The sequence below is a fragment of the Ostrea edulis genome, chromosome 3 (assembly GCF_947568905.1).
Source record: "Ostrea edulis chromosome 3, xbOstEdul1.1, whole genome shotgun sequence".
Lineage (NCBI taxonomy): Eukaryota > Metazoa > Mollusca > Bivalvia > Ostreida > Ostreidae > Ostrea > Ostrea edulis.
In genome coordinates this window covers 89319120-89340362 of record NC_079166.1, presented here as the reverse complement: position 1 = coordinate 89340362, position 21243 = coordinate 89319120, and the positions used below count along the sequence as shown (strand labels likewise).

At 38.0% G+C, this 21243-nt stretch overlaps 1 protein-coding gene across 3 annotated transcripts in view; it reads left to right on the top strand.

Annotated features, from left to right (window-relative positions):
• LOC125673676 (midasin-like) overlaps positions 1-21243 on the top strand; it is a 111545-nt gene that overhangs the window by 76403 nt on the left and 13899 nt on the right. For all 3 annotated transcript variants that reach the window (XM_056159350.1, XM_056159349.1, XM_056159351.1), the window contains exons 60-82: positions 1120-1375; positions 3348-3615; positions 4505-4740; positions 5846-5941; positions 6115-6209; positions 6646-6748; positions 7372-7561; positions 8303-8412; positions 8921-9025; positions 9369-9515; positions 10743-10890; positions 11852-11901; positions 12025-12121; positions 13434-13536; positions 13933-14035; positions 14277-14392; positions 16667-16745; positions 17676-17867; positions 18129-18199; positions 18631-19067; positions 19393-19475; positions 19783-20010; positions 20598-20735. In XM_056159350.1, the coding sequence (XP_056015325.1) occupies positions 1120-1375; positions 3348-3615; positions 4505-4740; positions 5846-5941; positions 6115-6209; positions 6646-6748; positions 7372-7561; positions 8303-8412; positions 8921-9025; positions 9369-9515; positions 10743-10890; positions 11852-11901; positions 12025-12121; positions 13434-13536; positions 13933-14035; positions 14277-14392; positions 16667-16745; positions 17676-17867; positions 18129-18199; positions 18631-19067; positions 19393-19475; positions 19783-20010; positions 20598-20735 (3451 nt within the window). The remainder of the gene's footprint in view (positions 1-1119; positions 1376-3347; positions 3616-4504; positions 4741-5845; positions 5942-6114; positions 6210-6645; positions 6749-7371; positions 7562-8302; positions 8413-8920; positions 9026-9368; positions 9516-10742; positions 10891-11851; positions 11902-12024; positions 12122-13433; positions 13537-13932; positions 14036-14276; positions 14393-16666; positions 16746-17675; positions 17868-18128; positions 18200-18630; positions 19068-19392; positions 19476-19782; positions 20011-20597; positions 20736-21243) is intronic.

The window sequence follows — 21243 nt, the reverse complement described above, 5'->3', positions numbered from 1 at the left end:
AGCAATGAAAGAACACTATCCCAAGACACTCTACTAGATTAACTAAAGCAATGAAAGAACACTATCCCAAGACACTCTACTAGATTAACTAAAGCAATGAAAGAACACTATCCCAAGACTCTCTACTAGATTAACTAAAGCAATGAAAGAACACTATCCCAAGACACTCTACTAGATTAACTAAAGCAATGAAAGAACACTATCCCAAGACACTCTACTAGATTAACTAAAGCAATGAACACTATCCCAAGACACTCTACTAGATTAACTAAAGCAATGAAAGAACAGTATCCCAAGACACTCTACTAGATTAACTAAAGCAATGAAAGAACACTATCCCAAGACACTCTACTAGATTAACTAAAGCAATGAAAGAACACTATCCCAAGACACTCTACTAGATTAACTAAAGCAATGAAAGAACACTATCCCAAGACACTCGGGTAGCTAAGTAAACAGCATCAAGTTACAATTCATTGAAAGTATTACGAGTATACACTGCAGCTTAGTTTCAACAAGAAGAAAAAAAAGCTATCTTGGGGATATATGTTCAAATTTAGAATTTTGGCTAATTTGAAAAACTAAGACTGACAGATGCCATTGAGAGGAGTTATCTGCCTGCTGGATGTGTTACACTATAGCAGTGAGCAGTAATAGTCCCCAGGTTCTATTGAGAGGAGTTATCTGCCTGCTGGATGAGTTGCACTATAACAGGGAGCAGTAATAGTCCCCAGGTTATAGCACATTAAACTTTTCTCCTAGTACGCATGTTTGGAGTTCTATTTCTGTATTTTAACGCTGCTTCTTCTAGATTGCATATTACATCTGAGAATCCCCACACTGTATGATGGAAAATTTTTGCCCTTATTTTATTTTTGCATTTATTTTTTTCATTCATGTCATGAATTTAAAAAGTTTAACTTACTAACCACTTCAAAGTTTTGTAGCAACAATTGTCTATAGGTAAAGGACAAACTCTTAATATGGGTGAAGCAAAATTGTATATGGTTGAATTTAAAAGTGAATAATTTTTTAATGTGATAGATGAAAACTTTCCTATATACCATGTTTCCCCTCTACAGTGGTATGTTAAGTTACGTTTTGATTTTATTTTTTAAGACTTCACCTTGGAGCCTTATTTTTGCTGAGAAACACAGCACTGATCAGAAGAGAACTCAACCAGGAAATCATGTCATCCCTGCATAAGATCCTCGGTTGTTTTGTGTTGTCATGGAAACAGCAGGAGGAGCTACAACGTCAGAAAGAGGCTGAGGATAGTCTGTATAAATACCGGACGGTAGTTCACGGTGATGACAGAGACCACGAGGAGGCAGAGGAGGAGGAATTCAGGGAGAGCTTTCCATCATTTCATCAGGTGAGGCCTCAGTGTAGTGTGCTCTGTCTGTTGTTATGAATATTTGAGGTGAGGCCTCAGTGTAGTGTGCTGTGTCTGTTGTGAATATTTGAGGTGAGGCCTCAATGTAGTGTGCTGTGTCTGTTGTTGTGAATATTTGAGGTGAGGCCTCAGTGTAGTGTGCTGTGTCTGTTGTGAATATTTGAGGTGAGGCCTCGGTGTAGTGTGCTATGTCTGTTGTGAATATTTGAGGTGAGACCTCGGTGTAGTGTGCTGTGTCTGTTGTGAATATTTGAGGTGAGGCCTCAGTGTAGTGTGCTATGTCTGTTGTGAATATTTGAGGTGAGGCCTCAGTGTAGTGTGATGTGTCTGTTGTGAATATTTGAGGCGAGGGCTCTGTGTAGTGTGTTATGTCTGTTGTTGTGAATATTTGAGGTGAGGCCTCAGTGTAATGTACTGTGTCTGTTGTGAATATTTGAGGTGAGGCCTCAGTGTAGTGTGCTGTGTCTATTGTTGTGAATATTTGAGGTGAGGCCTTATGTCGTGTGCTGTGTCTATTGTTGTGAATATTTGAGGTGAGGTCTCAGTGTAGTGTGCTGTGTCTCTTGTTGTGAATATTTGAGGTGAGGCCTCAGTGTAGTGTGCTGTGTCTATTGTTGTGAATATTTGAGGTGAGGCCTCAGTGTAGTGTGCTGTGTCCATTGTTGTGAATATTTGAGGTGAGGCCTCAGTGTAGTGTGCTATGTCTGTTGTTGTGAATATTTGAGTTGAGGCGTCGGTGTAGTGTGCTGTGTCTATTGTTGTGAATATTTGAGGTGAGGGCTCAGTGTAGTGTGCTGTGTTTGTTGTTGTGAATATTTGAGATGAGGCCTCGGTGTAGTGTGCTGTGTCTGTTGTTGTGAATATTTGAGGTGAGGCCTCAGTGTAGTGTGCTGTCTGTTGTGAATATTTGAGGCGAGGCCTCAGTGTAGTGTGCTGTGTCTGTTGTTGTGAATATTTGAGGTGAGGTTTCAGTGTAGCATGCTGTGTCTATTGTTGTGAATATTTGAGGTGAGGCCTGTGATGTCCTGTCTAATCCGATGTCCTGTTTAATTCGAAGTCCTGTCTAATCTGATCTTCTGTCTAATCTGATGTCCTGTTTAATCCAATGTCCGGTCTAATCTGATATCCTGTTTAATCCGACAATAATCTGACATGCTCTGGGTAACATCTACAGGGCTGTGATCTTTTTCTCTTTTTGGAGGAAATCTTTTGATTGGCTCAATTTTCAATGAAATGAGACACTCTGGGTTTGATCTAAATTGATAGAAAGTTATATTTTTTCAGGTAGGGTGGGTTTTTTTCCTCCCTTTTGACCATTTTCCTCTGATTTCTGAGGAATTCAGTCACAGCCCTGCATCTAGTGCCTGATTAAGCAGAGTGTTTACAGTGTGAAAAACAGAGAAACACTGGACAGTTGAGAATGAAATTTTGGTTGAATTATACAGTGGAATGGATTACTGGGGTCAAATGAGAATTTTCAAAGTCAAAGCTGGTCCCCCTCTCTCTCTCTCTCTAGTATGTTCACTAATGTTTAAGCTGGTCCCCCCCTCTCTCTCTCTCTCTAGTATGTTCACTAATGTTTAAGCTGGTCCCCCTCTCTCTCTGGTATGTTCACTAATGTTTAAGATATCGTAGTGATGCTGTCCTTTCATCAATTTTTGAAGGTACCAGCTTGAGCAGTATTGTCAGAAACTTGTAACACACAGAAGTTCTGTCAGTCTGTATCTGTAATTCCTTAGTACAGTCACAATAAAAAGGGAAGAGAATTTGTATTCAACAAGAAAGAATGAAACCACAGTATATAGATAAACATTCTTGATATTGATATTTGTATTCGTAGTTTAATTTGTTTACTCTGTTCTACAACAGAACTACGCAGTTTAATTTGTTTACTCTGTTCTACAACAGAACTACGCAGTTTAATTTGTTTACTCTGTATGTTCTACAACAGAACTTCCAGGACCTGATAACACCGTCTTCCCTGGAGGACACGAAACCCAGAGAGTTTACAGAACCTATTGAGGAAACCACACCCCACAGAGTCACTGACAGGGAAATGACAGCTGTAAGCCACACCCACCAGCGTCTCTTTTCAACCCTCTCCACTTCCGATTGGTTACAGCAGGGTCATGTGACAGAGGTTACCACCCAGGATACAATAGAACCATCACTGCTGTTCTATAATGTTGCTGCTCCATTGTTTAATGGACAATGGAACTGTAAGTTTACATTTTGTGAAACCTGACAGATTCAGTGCTTTATTGACAATTAAGTTTTGCTTTTTTGTAGTGTATTTTCACAAAAGCTAGAAAATATTGAATCAAGTTTGTCTTCACGATCAGTTACAAAGCATTTAAGATTTGTCTTTAACTTTGCAATTACCATTATTTGAGAATTCATATTTGTTATTTATTATCCTGTGAAACAAATCGGTCATGGTAGCTCAGTGCCAGAGCGTTTGCTTCATAATGGGGAGGTCGTCAGTTTGAGCCCCTCTCATGCCATGGCAGTGTCTAACCTGAGACGTTAACATATGTCTACAGATCCACCCCTTATAAAAACCTTTGATTTACGGGGCATAATGAATATTTGAAGGTATGTTTGGACACAAGTATAGTAGGAAAATATGTTAAGAATTTTTTTATATTAAATTTATGAGACAGCATCACAAGAATACAATGATATCAGGCCTCAACCGTGCACAGTTTTTTGTGCGCCGTAAATCGAAGGTTTTTTTTATCCCGTGGGGATCCAGGTTAGAATAGGTCCTCAGTACCCCTTGCTTGTCGTATAAGGCGACTAAATGGGGCGGTCCTTCGGATGAGACTGCAAAAACCGATACCCTGTGTTGCAGCAGGTGTGGCACGATAAAGATCCCTCCCTGCTCAAAGGCCATGAGCGCCGAGCATAGGCCAAAATTTTGCAGCCATTCACTGGCAGTGGTGACGTTTCCATATGAGTGAAATATTCTTGAGAGGGACATTTAACAATATTCAATCAATCAGTCGAAGGTTTTTATAAGGGGTGGATCTGTAGCTCTCTACTCCGTCACAATATTAGATTGTGCAGTGACAGTCGAGTGTTTGTTCTGATTATACTCTCTAACAGTGACAGAGGAAGAGTCTCAGACACTTGGGAGCCATCTATTGGCCAGTCAATCTCTCCAGGAGGAGATAACTCCCAATTCAGGAGCCCATGGTGAGGAGGAGGAGTCCCAGGGGTATGATGTTTACCATGACCCTAACCTGTCAGAGGTCATCAAATGTGTCCCTGTACTACACAGACTGATGGACAGAGTGAGAGAATTGAGAGAGGAATGGCCTGACCATCCAACACTGACACAGGTAGGTCAAGGTCACTTGTATCATTACCCAACACTGACACAAATCAAAGTCACAGCCCTGTATCATTTCCCACAACCCAATACTGACACAACTCAAAGTCACAGCCCTGTATCGGGGTTCGTAGTCTAGTTTAGACTAGTGACTATTGATGTTCACTAGTCTGCAAAGCATTTTACTAGTCCGTCCAGTATATCATATGAAATGATCTTCATTTTAATCAATTGTATTTAATCAAACCAAGTACATCACAACAATTCAGACCACCATACTTTATTTTGCATTCAAGATCTTCAGAAGCATACATTGACGTCCAAGTTAATCTTGTAACCCCTTTTATAAACGTCCATAAGTGCGTTCGAGATCGACGTTCCCGTTGTTCTCGTGCTCAGTTCTTAGAGTCACAGGAGTTCAAAATTTTATCAATAAAGTCATTAGAATTCACTCGATTGACCAAGTCATGAGCTATAGTGTTATATTTTATGAAGTCCTGTGTTAGAGTCGCTAATGACAAGAACATGTACGCACGAATGTGTTCTTCGACCACACTACTTACAGAGGTGGTGTGAGTTATTGCACCTCGAACCCGTTCTCGTGATGCGTACTTGGCGTTTGGAATCGGCAGGAATTTGTACTTGTGTGACGAACAGCGGTCTCGAACGCGCTGCATGTGTTTTGAAGATCAGCATGTCATTGTATCGCAAACACTTTACCATGCAGGTAATCGACCATAACTTCAAACATCCAAGAGACTCAGATAAATTTGCTAAAATCTTACTCAATCCAAGATTGATTTCCGGATTTTCACTAGTCCATACGGACTAGTGCTATAGAGAGTTTACTAGTCCGACACGTTTTTACTAGTCTCAAACTTACGGATATAAGGTAATTTCAAACCCTATGTATGATTACCCAACACTGACACAGGTCAAGGTCACCTGTATCATTACCCACCACCTCACGCTAACTAAGTTAGGTCATGAAATAATGTGAATTTACAGTCCAAACTCATGGATAGTCTATCATTTAGAATCAATCAATCATTTTGTTTATGCTGTCTTTGGATCTGGATTATGTATGATGATTTCTAAATGTTACTATTTTATAGGTGACCCAGATTGTGGAGCGGATTCTCTCGTTTTCTGTGACGTCCCCTGTTGTCAAATTCCTGACCGGACTGGAGCTGCTGCTTGAGAAAACTCAGGTAAAAACTTACTACCTGTAGCAGGAAATCTGGGCATTAAATGAAATTTAAAGTACATTACATATATTGCAAATGACAGGATATGGACTAGAATTAAAAGTAGATTGCACATAGATTTTAAAGCCTCTGATTTTGTGTATAAGTAGGCTTGAAATGTTCAGTATAATTTGTAGGAATGGGAGAGCAATGCTGCAAAACATGTTTCTATGGCAACACAACTGGCAGAAGTGTCAGCCCAGATTCTGGACTGGAGAAAACTTGAGCTCAGGTAGGCATCATTAGCTATGAATGGGTGTGGTCTGTGATATAAATGGGAGTGGTCTGTGATATAAATGGGTGTGGTCTGTGATATAAATGGGTGTGATCTGTGATATAAATGGGTGTGATCTGTGATAAATGGGAGTGGTCTGTGATATAAATGGGTGTGATCTGTGATATAAATGGGAGTGGTCTGTGATATAAATGGGTGTGATCTGTGATATGAATGGGAGTGGTCTGTGATATAAATGGGTGTGGTCTGCGATTTAAATGGGAGTGGTCTGTGATATATTTTAAATGTGAACAGTCCCTGTCAGATGTATATGTGATTGGTTTGTGACACTTATGATTGATTTGTCAGATGTATATGGGATTTGTTTGTGACACTTATGATTGATTTGAATCACTGCTATGTCGTGATTATTGACCTTTGACTTCCTTTGTAGTTGTTGGCGGCAGTGTCTAGACAATGTATTTGCGAAGCAGTCTGCTAAAGCCCACAAATGGTGGTTCCATATCTACAAACTTATAGAGGAGACCTGTTTACAGGTAGCTTAATCACTCACACAAGAGTGGGGGGGGGGGGGGGGAGCAAAGGTAGCATAGTTATTCACACAAGAGTGGGGGGGGGGGGGGGGGGGGTAACCACAGGTAGCTTAATCACTCGCACAGGAGTGGGGGGGTGTGGTTAACCACAGGTAGTTTAATCACTCACACAAGAGTGAGGGGGTGGTGTTAACCACAGGTAGCTTAATCACTCGCACAAGAGTGAGGGGGGTGTGGTTAACCACAGGTAGTTTAATCACTCACACAAGAGTGAGGGGGTGGTGTTAACCACAGGTAGCTTAATCACTCACACAAGAGTGGGGGGGGGGTGCACAGGTAGCATAATTATTCACACAAGAGTGAAGGGGGAGGGTGGGGGATAACCACAGGTAGCTTAATCACTCACACAGGCGTGAGAGGGGATGGTGTTAACCACAGATAGCTTAATAATTAACACAAGAGTGAAGAAAACTGCATGTTAAATGCAGGTAGCTTAATTACACATTCAAGAGGTTTTTTCAGCATCCCATTTTGAAATTTAATAGTTTACCTGTAGCCTTGTTCTTGTTTGTAATTTGTCATTGTGTTCTGACTGTTTGATGTGATGTGCTGGTTTATATAATCAGGATGTGATGGAGGTGGAGCCTGCAGACTCGGAGAAGACGACCAGCCTCACCGAGGTGACGAGGACCCTGAAGGAGTTCCTGGAGAGGTCCACTCTAGGGGAGTTCGAGGCACGGCTTGGAATGCTAAGGTCATTCCACTGTCAGACTGTATATTACTGTAGTGAGGACTCCTTAAACAAATCTACACAGGGTAGGTTAACATGATGTTTAGGTCTGTCAACACATTGATTGAAACACGGATGTATTCGTATCACATGATCAGTCATTCATTATTTTTTTCATATTCACTGCACCTCAATCAAATCATTTCTTGAATAAAAACAAAAACAACAAATACATTTATAAGGGGGAAGACGTGATACAAAATCGATTTCATTCAGTGTGTATGCGTTTGCTGCCATTTTTGATTACGTCATAAATAGAATTACCAACGTTAACAGAGCTCTAGGTTGTCTGCAGAAATATTTACCATAGGTAAATTTTATTGGCAAACATTGGTACCATTGTCGTACCAATGGTAAAAAAATTTGCCAATGGTAACATGTCAACCAACGTTAGTATTCTGATTGTACCCACTGTTGTTTAACATCGTTGTTAGGATATTTACTACAGCTGTAAGAAAGCATAAAGTCGGCAGTGTTTTATTTATAACTACAGTAAGTTACAGAGCTTAAACTCCTTCACTCCTGTTGAAAGATGAAGAGAATTTATTATGGATAATGAGGACCTCAACATTTAGCAGGTGCCCTATGATAATCAGTCTGTCTGTCCGTCTGTCAGTACTTTTTGTGGAACATGATGACTTAACTTTCCATGGCATGGGAACATTTTCATAAATTTTATGCGTAGTACTTGGATTAGATAGGAAGACCCCGTACAATGTTCAGATTTATCGTGGAGATCTTTCTGACTTGTCAGTTTTTCTCTTCAGATCACATGATGAGGCTGCTGTGGAATCTCCATCAGTTTTACTGTCAGTTCTTGCCATTGGTCAGAGATAAAATACAGCAACTCCGACAACCAATAGAAAAAGAGTTAAAGGTAATGGCGGTTTTTGTTTCCTGATCAAATCTCTTAGTGAATAAGACAAAGAGAAAATCTCTTAGTGAATAAGACAAAGAGAAAATCTCTTAGTGAATAAGACAAAGAGAAAATCTGGTTTACTGTAGTATATAATTAGTGTCTGATAAAATCTCTTAGTGAATAAGACAAAGAGAAAATCTCTTAGTGAATAAGTCAAAGAGAAAATCTCTTAGTGAATAAGTCAAAGAGAAAATCTCTTAGTGAATAAGACAAAGAGAAAATCTCTTAGTGAATAAGACAAAGAGAAAATCTGGTTTACTGTAGTATATAATTAGTATCTGAAAAAATCTCTTAGTGAATAAGACAAAGAGATTATCTGGTTTACTGTAGTATATAATTAGTATCTGAAAAAGAAATATATTTCATTCAAATTTTTTTGTTCAATGTGTTGTTTAAAGTTGTGTTCTTGAATAAAGATGTTTTAGACTGAGTGACAGTAAATCTATATACTGTATGTAAATTGCAGGGTTTTGTGAAAATTGCCCGTTGGACAGACATGAACTACTGGGCCCTGAAGCAGACGACAGACAAAACACACCGCACACTGCACAAACACATGAGGGCTTTCCAGGTGAGTGTCATCCCCCTCCCCCCTCATCACTCTATTCTAATTATAGCATCACACTGGATATTTAAACTGAGACATGCATGGATTGGTTACTAGGCATTTGATGAATCGTCATCATGGGTATTGGTCGGGATAACCTAGTAGTGGTACACCCGATAAGTAAGGACAGGATCCCTGGTTCAGTTCCCTGTCCAACTACATTACATTACACATATTTTCAAATCATTTGTCTTTTTTATTACATTTTAAGCAGTCGGTGTACATGTGTGTAATTGTTCTGTGAGTTTTGTAGGCTGTGTTAGAACAGTTGGTGTACATGTGTGTAATTGTTCTGTGATTTTTGCAGGCCGTGTTAGAACAGTCGGTGCAGGGTATCCTGTCTGACCCCAGCAGCAGCCCCACTTCTGATGGTGACCGGCCAATCACACAGACCTGGAGGGAACATTACATGTCAGCTGTACAAGCGTTAATATCACATAGGGTCACTGTACAGGTAAGATAGAGAACATCACACCTGTACAGGTAAGATAGAGATCAATACACCTGTACAGGTAAAATAGAGATCATCACATCTGTACAGGTAAGATAGAGATCAATACACCTGTACAGGTTAGATACAAAACATAACACCTCTACAGGTAAGACAGAAAACATCACTGTGACACCTGTACAGGTAAGACAGAAAACATCACTGTGACACCTGTACAGGTAAGACAGAAAACATCACTGTGACACCTGTACAGGTAAGACAGAAAACATCACTGTGACACCTGTACAGGTAAGAAGGAAAACATCACACCTGTACAGGTAAGATAGAGAACATAAATCATCTAGTATGATCGGAGAAAAATATTAAATTTTTTGCTCACAAGTGAGCTTTTCTAATCAAAATTTGTCCGTTTTCTGTCATCGGTGTCAGTGTTGTAAACTTTTCACATATTCATCTTCTTCTCCAGAACCACTGGGTCAATTTCAACCAAACCTGGCACAAAGCTTCCTTGGGTAAAGGACTTTCAAGTTTGATCAAATGAAGGGCCATGCCCCCTTCAAAAGGGAGAAAATCACAAAAATGCAAAATTAGGGTAGAGTCATTTAAAAACCTTCTTAAAATAACCACTGGGCCAGAGGAACTGACATTTACATGAAAGCTTTCTGACATAGTGCAGATTCAAGTTTGTTCAAATTATGGCCCCGGGGGGTAGGATGGGGCCACAATAGGGGATCAAAGTTTTGCATAGAAATATATACGGAAAATCTTTAAAATCTTCTTCTCAAGAACCACAGTGCCAGAAGAGCTAAGATTTACATGAAAGCTTCCTGACATAGTGCAGATTCAAGTTTGTTCAAATCATGGCCCCTGGGGTAGGTTGGGGCCACAATCGGGGATCAATGTTTTACATACAAATATATAGGGAAAATCTTTTAAAATCTTCTCAAGAACCATTGGGCTAAAGAAGTTGACATTTACATGAAAGCTTTCTGACGTAGTGCAGATTGAAGTTTGTAAAAGTCATGGCCTCCAGGGTTAGGTTGGGGCCACAATAGGGACTAAGGTTTTACATGCAAATATATATGGAAAGTCTTCAGATATGGGCCAAGGTGACTCAGGTGAGCAATGTGGCCCATGGGCCTCTTGTTGAGTTGATGTTGTCGAGACTTGATGATATTTGATTAATGATTGGATTTGCTGCTGTGTAATTCTTTCAGCGTTGTGTTTTAGTTGCCTCCTTCAGAGCTACCTCTTCCTGGTTGTGGAGATTTACAAGGACGACTTGGTCGGCTGTCTGTCAGAATGTGTAAACATTGGAAGTCGCTCACAGGGAGACTCAAGTTCCACCAACTTATTGTGAGACTGGATGAGTTTACAGGTAAAATAACAGATTTATTGTTAGACCAGACGAGTTTACAGGTAAAATAGCAGATTTATTGTCTGACTAGACGAGTTTACAGGTAAAATAACAGATTTATTGTCTGACTAGACAAGTTTACAGGTAAAATAACAGATTTATTGTCTGACTAGACAAGTTTACAGGTAAAATAGCAGATTTATTGTCTGACTAGACGAGTTTACAGGTAAAGTAATGAACTTTTGTTAGCCTAGATGAGTTTACAGGTAAAGTAATAGACTTATTGTTAGCCTAGACGAGTTTACAGGTAAAGTAATAGACTTATTGTTAGCCTAGACGAGTTTACAGGTAAAGTAGTAGACTTATTGTTAGCCTAGACGAGTTTACAGATAAATTGATGGACTAATTGTCAGACTGTTTTCCTTTATTGACTTTCTTATTATCACAGTGGAGGAATTTACATGACAATATGTCTGTTGTATATTGTCAGACTTGAAATTTAATCACAAGCTTCCTCTCAGAGCAATACAAGTTGAGTTTGCATTTAAGCTGGATTGGTGCAACGTCACTTACTTTAGGGCTAAAAGTAGGTCCAACAGTTTTCCGGACTTTTTTCTGTTTGGGTTACAGATATTGCCCTGTGATATAGTCATAATGTTTCTCTCAGAGACTTACAGAGTCACTTTGCATTTCAGCTTTATCGGTACCCGTTACTTACTTTAGGGCTAAAAGTAGGTCAGTTTCCTGGACTCTTTCTCATTATGGATACAGAATATTGCACGGAACTTTTGTCATCACTGTTTGACAGATTTATGATGTACTATTTGCGTTACTCTTGTTGTTCATAGGAAAGAGTTCCGGCTTTAAGTAAAAATTACTTAATATCAAGTTTTCCAACAAACCAGCATGTTCAAGTTTTTAAACTCTGAAAAATGATGTCTTCGTTTAACCTCAGTGTAATGTGTTTTGTTTGCATTACTAGGTGAAATCATTGAGTCTATTCAAGAACTTCAACAGCTCGAGGTGTCACAGGTAGGTATCATTGTAGATGTACTGTGTGGGGCAAACGAGTTTGATTAACATCGTAAAATGTATTTATAGACTGCTGGTCAGACGAGTTTGATGAATTATCGAAATTCTAACATCTATTTATAGATTGCTGACAAAGAAAAACAAAAATCTGAGGCAAAACACATCGGGCAAAAGAAGAGGAAAGCATTGAGTGATTTGTTTAAAGAGCTCGCACGGCTTGGTAAGAAAAGAACTAATAGATGACTTGGTAAGAAAAGAGCTCACATGACTAGGTAAGAATTACAAAAAACTCACATGACTAGGTAAAAATTAGATAAGAACTCACATGACTAGGTAAGAATTAGATAAGAACTCACATGACTTGGTAAGAATTAGAAAAGAGCTCACATGACTAGGTAAGAATTAGAAAAGAGCTCACATGAATAGGTAAGAAAAGAGCTCACATGAATAGGTAAGAATTAGAAAAGAGCTCACATGAATAGGTAAGAAAAGAGCTCACATGACTTGGTAAGAATTAGATAAGAGCTCACATGACTTGGTAAGAATTAGATAAGAGCTCACATGACTTGTTAAGAATTAGATAAGAGCTCACATGACTTGGTAAGAATTAGATAAGAGCTCACATGACTTGTTAAGAATTAGATAAGAGCTCACATGACTTGGTAAGAATTAGATAAGAGCTCACATGACTTGGTAAGAATTAGATAAGAACTCACATGACTTGGTAAGAAAAAGCAACAGATCATGTACTAGATGAATAATTCTTAGAACCTGGATTTGTAAGTCTTGTAAAGAATTCGAGAGAAGTCACATGTGCATATATCATTGTCCAGGTAAAGTTTGCTTATAGTCAGAAATACTGGTACAAGTTTATTCAGGTGACTAGTATCATCTTCTAGCTCATCAAATGTGTCTCCTTACAAATTAAAGTTTTATCTTCTAGCTCATCAAATGTGTCTCCTTACAAATTAAAGTTTTATCTTCTAGCTCATCAAATGTGTCTCCTTACAAATTAAAGTTTTATCTTCTAGCTCATCAAATCTGTCTCCTTACAAATTAAAGTTTTATCTTCTAGCTCATCAAATGTGTCTCCTTGCAAATTAAAATTTTATCTTCTAGCTCATCAAATGTGTCTCCTTACAAATTAAAGTTTTATCTTCTAGCTCATCAAATCTGTCTCCTTACAAATTAAAGTTTTATCTTCTAGCTCATCAAATCTGTCTCCTTACAAATTAAAGTTTTATCTTCTAGCTCATCAAATGTGTCTCCTTACAAATTAAAGTTTTATCTTCTAGCTCATCAAATCTGTCTCCTTACAAATTAAAGTTTTATCTTCTAGCTCATCAAATGTGTCTCCTTGCAAATTAAAATTTTATCTTCTAGCTCATCAAATGTGTCTCCTTACAAATTAAAGTTTTATCTTCTAGCTCATCAAATCTGTCTCCTTACAAATTAAAGTTTTAAAAAGAAGGTTGTAATGAAATCCACATTTTTCCAAATCATTTCTTATCAATTTCAATTTTGACTTTCAGGTTTGTCGTACAGGAAAGGGCTCCTGTGTGAAACTGAAAATGATCTCCCTTTGTTGGTTTCACCACTAGATGTCTCTGTTTCTGCAAATAAAATGACCACAAGGTTGAAAGTCTTTGTATTTGGGTTTCTCTATTATTCTGATCTGTATGTGTACTGAATTTGATATTTGACGTAATCTGAGCTACACAATTTTGCAGAATCATGATTCGAGCACCTTCTGTGTAAATGATTATACAATGATAATAAAATGATAATCGAGATTTTCAAATTTCAAGTAATCATGAATTAGTCACTACAAAAGGTGCTAAACAATGAATCTCTCTGAAATAAGTTCACATACAATATAGTCATAAACTTGGATACTGGAGACCTTGTCTTATGGATGAAATCAAAAGATCTAATTAAGGATGGTTAATTAAAACATCTGATTCAGTACAGTCAATCAAAACATCTAAGAAGAACAGCACTGTCTAATTCTATCCTATTGTAATTATTCAGTCGGACCTCTGCTGTGGAAATTGGTCAGAGTTGCCATGACTACTACTACAAGTGTATCGCCAGGAAAGCCAAGTTTGTCACAGCTCTTCAAACACCCTCCAAGGTCAGATAATTGTATCTCCAAGGTCAGATAATTGTAAGAGTTATTCATAGATGTACTTTTATTTTGTGGCCACAGGTTTAATGTTATTTATAGATGTACAGGTTTAATGCTATTTATAGATGTACAGGTTTATTGCTATTTATGGATGTACAGGTTTATTACTATTTATAGATGTACTTTTATGTTGTGACTGTACAGGTTTATTGCTATTTATAGATGTACTTTTATGTTCTGACTACAGGAACTTGGTGTGGGTAACATAGAAAGGTGTAAAGGATTCACAGAACATTTGATGAATATGGTGGTGGATCAATATTCTGGGGTGGCGGAGATCCACAAAGCCTACATAGACTTGAGGTAAATGAATATTAAGTTTTACACATCGTATTTGACCTTACTGTGAATTATTTCATTTGACATCTACAACACGTTTTCAACTTTATAAAGATCCGTAGTCATAGTAACCCTATGAAGTTCTGTATTATAGCAATATTTACAACTTCATGCCCTCAAGGGCAAATTAAGTCACGGGGCCTATTAATTTGGTACTTCTCTTGTCTCTTAATGAAGTCACCGGGCCTATTAATTTGGTACTTCTCTTGTCTCTTAATGAAGTCACGGGGCCTATTAATTTGGTACTTCTCTTGTCTCTTAAGGCCAAAATAAAAATATTGTTTGTTTCCCCTCGCCCGACCGAGTCTGAAAATTCACACCGACCCATAAGTTTTTATTACGCCATTCTGGTGAAGTTTTTTTTTTTAATTTTAAGAAAATTTCAAGGTCGTTTCTGGTGCAGATCAGTATTTTATAATGACAAAAATTTTCTATATCTTCTTTGGTTTCGATCCAAAATTAAAAAATAATAATACGAATACAGGAGGTGTTCTGGTCCGAAATCTAGAAATTTCGCCGCCTCCAGCTGGAGGCGGCATTCTCTGGCTGATTTCAAATACTTACAAGCCGAATTCAATTTTAAGCTCATAACTAATCAATAAAACGATTCTTCTTGTACTTACTAATATCGATTTTATGGGTTTTTTCATCACATAAACAGTCTCTTGAAAACATTTTATCAAACTGTCGAGCTTTGTTTTGAGTCACGAGACTCGTTTGCTCAAATGGCAGTGAAAATTCGGTTGACTACAACTGTTGGTTTCTGTTTAATATCGAATTTTGGATTGATATTTTCTTTTAATCGATATTAATAAGTACAAGAATCATGATTGTTTTATTGATTAGTTACAAGTGAGTTTAACATTGAATTCGACTCGCAATTCGGACTAGTGATCTGCAAGATCGAGATGGAGAAATGTTGTCTATACGAGGAGCGAGGAAACAAGAGAATTCGGGGCATCCAGTGTGCAAGTTGTGTTCTTCAGTAGGGGAAAGTGTTGATATTTCGGACGGATGCGATATTTTTGACAGTCAATCAGAAGCATTCTCAATTTAACTTATTTCTGAACTAATGCTATATTTACAAACTGGAAAACACCTAATTATATGCACATGTGTAACTCAGCTCTGATTGGTTGATGTCAGCATCCATTTTGTTTGATCGGCAAAATCAAGTCCCGTTGAAACGTTTTCTGGTAAACTAGATCTACCGATATCATTTAAAAATATAATCAAAATCACTATCATATACAAATTAAGATAATGTGCAAAAAACAAAAGCATAAAATGTCAGTGAACCATAAATAAAAGACAGCAACCGAGTTTACCAATTTTATAACACCATGTGTCCAAAACTAACACCATTGTCCATAGTTGCAACATTCTCCCTAACTTTATTTAAGTGTTAGTATGTGGCATAAATAGCAGAGAAAATTCTGATGAAACCCAATGTTCGTCGAATCAACCAATATGTATACATGTAGTCCAATGCCTAAGTTTAGTGGTTAGATAATGAGCATTTCCAAAATACATGAAGTACTGTCCGAAATATCGACACCTTCCCTAATTGCAAAACGTGGCAATCAAAGCAGAATTTACGCGAGAACTGACTATACGAGTTTGATGAGGAAACATGGATGATGTGCTTCACGACGTTTGGTATCGGGCATTGTTAATGGTTATGGGAATTTCATAATAAATAAAATTCTGCTAGCTAAAAAAAAAAAACTTTTTACCTACCTACCGACCTTCCTCTGAAATTTAGGGTCGGGAGAGGGGAAACAAACATATTTTTAAATGTGGCCTAATGAAGTCACGGGGCCTATTAATTTGGTACTTCTCTTGTCTCTTAATGAAGTCACGGGGCCTATTAATTTGGTACTTCTCTTGTCTCTTAATGAAGTCACGGGGCCTATTAATTTGGTACTTCTCTTGTCTCTTAATGAAGTCATGGGGCCTATTAATTTGGTACTTCTCTTGTCTCTTCATTAGTATGACTGCAACTTTCAGTCTGGTCACTCATTTTTAAACTTCAAAGACTTTGAACTTGTTAAACTAAATTGCCAAGGTTGGACCTGGATGACTGATTAAGGTCAAGGTCATCTATGTAGGTCAAAGTCACAATTGAACTTGGCCAGGGCCGGAGATATAGTTTTCTACATGTCAAAGATCCATTTTACATTTCTTTAAATTATGTGTAGCTGATGTTTAGCATCCTAACCTATTGTTTTATTATAGTGCCTTGTCAGATGTGTTGCAAGATCTATGTTCAATGAAGAGGACACCCCCTCCACAGAAGTCAACAAGGGAATTTGTGGTATGTATTTGAAGAGCATTGTATTGTCCCATCACTACAGAGAATGCGATAACATGCCCATTCCTTCATGTGTTAGTTGTGTACAATTTTTTAGCCCCTTCTCTTGCTGGAATTAATCAAACTTGCAGGGTTTTCTTCTAAAATGACCTTGATATCGTTATAGTTGTTAAGGTTACATAGGTTTCTTCTAAAATGACCTTGATTTCTTTAGTTGTTAAGGTTACATGGGTTTCTTCTGAAATGACCTTGATTTCTTTATAGTTGTTAAGGTTACACAAGTTTCTTTAAAATGACCTTGATTTCTTTAGTTGTTAAGGTTACACAGGTTTCTTTAAAATAACCTTGATTTCTTTAGTTGTTAAGGTTACACAAGTTTCTTTAAAATGACCTTAATTTCTTTAATTATTACGGTGACACATGAAAATTTGGAAGGGAAATTCTAAAATTTTAACAGTTTTACTTTTTTTGGTCCAAATTCTATTAAACCAGCAGGAATGAATCTTTATGTTATAACAACCCTGGTTTCTCTAGGTTTGTAAAGTTACAGGATGAAAGGTCAAGGTCACTAATGTGAAGTCCAGAATTCTTGGGTTTTCTTTTCAGTAGGTTATAAAGTGATGTTATCTGCTAATAATCTTACAATACATTGTATATGTATGTATGGGGTTGCCTCACTTTTTTTGCATCATTGTGTAACATAGAACTATTGAAATTAACAGGTAATACTACATCACTAATTAGATAGAATGTTAATCCAAACTGACTTTACATTTTACTATAATCTACTTGTATTTAAAAAAGATCCAACTTAGAATGTCATTAAACATCAGTGATCTGTCTCATCAAATGCTCAGGGAAAAAAAGTTTAATACGTTGTGTATTTCAGGGAGTGTCAATATTAATTTTCTTACTAATTTCAATGATTTACAGAATCGTCTGTCATCTTTCATGGTCAGCATGAAGGAGGGTCTAATCCAAGTCAAGGTCATTCTTACCTGTTGTCCACAGCAGCAGGGGGAGGTAACTCACTATCCCTCTCCGTTTCCCAGGAGTCAGCTGTCACATGCCGCTCTGATGAAGCACGGAGATGAGCAGTGGAGAGAGTGTCAGGAAAAAATCCAGGTGTGTTTTCCGAAAAAAAGAGGAGATTTTTAAATGCTATGAATATAGTTTGCATTTCGAAACAAAATATTTTATAAACTGTTTTTATATTTCAGCACCAAACTTAATAAACTGTCATGAAAGATACTTTGTATTCCAGAATTTGTCTAATCCAAATATTTTTTATCTGGAGCATGTCCCGATCAGACAGGTTTCTTAGAAAGCTTATTTCCCTGTCAGGTACTCCAATCACTTAATTCCTGTTTGTTGTTCTATTTGAAGAGATTACAGGTGAAGATTAACCAGGTGGTCAGCAGCGTGTCGTCTTTAACAAAGAAACAACTCATTACATGGTAGGCAGCGATGCTTTTCTCAGAATATTTCAGGGTGTACGGAAAGAAAGTTAAAAAAGTAACCTAATTGCAGTCAGAATTAGAGCCATATTAAGCAATTCATGAGCCTAGTCATTTAGATTTATTCATTTCTATAAAATTATGGTAAAATATTTTGACAAAATCATTTTGTATGGGTATATGTGAGAATGATATCATGGACAGCGATTTCACTGTAATGTAGAATGTACCCCTGTGGTACAGTGAAGCCTGCCTAATCTGACACCTGTGCAGTTCGTTTCACTGGATATTCCGACCCTTATTTTCATTCTCAATTTCATCAATTTGTTGTTTTCTTACACCGTTTATTCTGACACACTGTGTAATGCGACAAAACATTTGTCTCGCAGTGCATGTCAGATTAGACAGGTTTTACTGTATTTGAATAACAGGAGTGATTGTGTGGAGATGAGATCAGCGTACAGCGAATTAGTAGACTGTGTTCCAAGTCTGACAGAGTTAGAGCAAGTCTTCTGTGACCCGGAGGAGAAAACTCTACCCTCCTTCCTGGAAACTGTGAAGTTCCTCAGGCAGGAGATCGAGGTTCAGCATGAAAACTTCACACAGTGGTACAACGCACAGGCAGGTCTCAGCACCAATACAACAACTTTTCCTTCCATGGAGGTCGATGGAGAACGCCAGACAAGGACATCGGGATCTAAAGCCACCTCTGGTGCAGGACATCAAGAAGTTAGTGACTGTCAAAGTGGAGCAAGCGACGGCAGTGTGGAGAACTTCTGTGGAAAGGTGGAAAACCTGATTGCTGGTGTATTACTGAGTGTGCAGAAGCTGACGAAAGGTCACGCTCAGAGTGAACAAGTGGACAGTGGTAAGTGTACAGAAGGTCACGAAAGGTCACGCTCAGAGTGAACAAGTGGACAATGGTAAATGTACAGAAGGTCACGAAAGGTCATGCTCAGAGTGAACAAGTGGACAATGGTAAATGTACAGAAGGTCACGAAAGGTCACACTCAGAGTGAACAAGTGGACAGTGGTACATGTAGGTGTTCAGGGGCTCACAATGTGTGCGATTTCAAATCTTGAAATGTAATCATGATCACTTTATGTCCTTTAATGATTTTACTTTTTAATAAAATTGTAGCATGGATTTATGCATATTTTATTTCTTGATATTTTGATATGTATTGTATTAGGTGAGGGCATGCTGGAGGGACATCTGGTGGTGCATCTGAATGAGAAACTAAAGGGGGATAAGCAGTGTCTACAGCTCCAAAAGGTATGTGGATCATCTCCCTTTATTGTTTATTGCATCTGACACATGTTTTGCCATTCATGTATTACATCTGAAATTGTTGATTTTTATACAGACAGCTGATTCCAATAAATATGTAATCCATGTGACATTGATGATTTCAATACAAATGTACATTTACCCAGTTCATTTTAAATTTAGTTCATATGAAATATATGATTTCAGTACAGATGGCTTAGTAAATTTCAAATATATTTATTTGTGGATGATATCAATACACTGTCAGACAGCACAATATGTAAAACATTCGACATTGATGATTGTGATTCAGATAACCCAGTCCATTCATACCTTGGTGAAGGATGTCCTTAGCCTCACAGACACTGGAAGAAGTTCAGAGGTTATGACCTTTGTCGTGATTCTAGGACGGTGCCTGCCACTAATACAGCAGTACCGGTACATGCTGGAGTACTTCCTCCTCCAGTGTTTGGCTGAGAATCGAGTCACTGGAAAACTCCTATCTGTCCTACTGGGAGTCTTCACAGAACTGGCAGCGAAAGTAAGAGCAGGAATCTATTTATAGAACTGACATAGAAAGTAAGATTTGGACTGACATCAAAATTAAGATCAGGAATCTGCTTATAGAACTGGCATTGAAAGTAAGATCAGGATTCTATTTATAGAACTACCATCAAAAATAAGATTAGGATTTCATTTATACGACTGTCATCGAAAATAAGGTCAGGTTTCTATTTATTGAACTAGCATCAAAAATAAGATCAGGATTCTATATATAAAACTGACTTGAAAGTAAGATGAGGGTTTTTTCTTTCTTTCTATACAGAACTGGCCCCTAGCATAAGATTAGCATTCTCAGTTAACATGCATTATATAATGCTGATGGTTTTGTTTCAGGTTTCTGTGCTCTGGCTGACTGATTGGTTTTATTTCAGGGTTTCTGTGCTCCAGCTGACTGATAGGTTTTATTTCAGGTCTCTGTAGTCCGGCTGGCTGATGAGTTTTATTTTAGGGTTTCTGTGCTCCGGCTGACTGGTGGGTTTGATTTCAGGTTTCTGTGCTCCGGCTGACTGGTGGGTTTTATTTCAGGGTTTCTGTGCTCCGGCTGACTGGTGGGTTTTATTTCAGGGTTTCTGTGCTCCGGCTGAATTTGAAGACGAAATGACAGGAGAAGGAGCCAGAGACTTTGAGGACATTGAGGGCGGAGGACTGGGTCAAGGGGAAGGGGTGAAGGACGTCAGTGATCAGATTGAGAATGAAGATCAGGTAAGCATCAGCAGAGAAAGATAAACAGGTAAAGGTGTTTAATGATGACATCACTAACAGGTAAATGTGTTTGGTGATGACATCACTAATAGGTAAAGGTGTTTAATTACAACAATAGCAGGTAAAGGTGTTTAATGATGACATCACTAACAGGTAAATGTGTTTGGTGATGACATCACTAACAGGTAAAGGTGTTTAATTACAAAACTTAATAAGTAAAGGTGTTTGATGATGACAACACTAACAGGTAAAGGTGTTTCATGATGACATCACTAACAGGTAAAGGTGTTTAATTACAACACTAACAGGTAAAGGTGTTTAATTACAACACTAACAGGTAAAGGTGTTTAATGATGACAACACAATCAGGTAAAGGTGTTTAATGATGACAACACTAACAAGTAAAGGTGTTTCATGATGACATCACTAACAGGTAAAGGTGTTTCATGATGACATCACTAACAGGTAAAGGTGTTTAATTACAACACTAACAGGTAAAGGTGTTTAA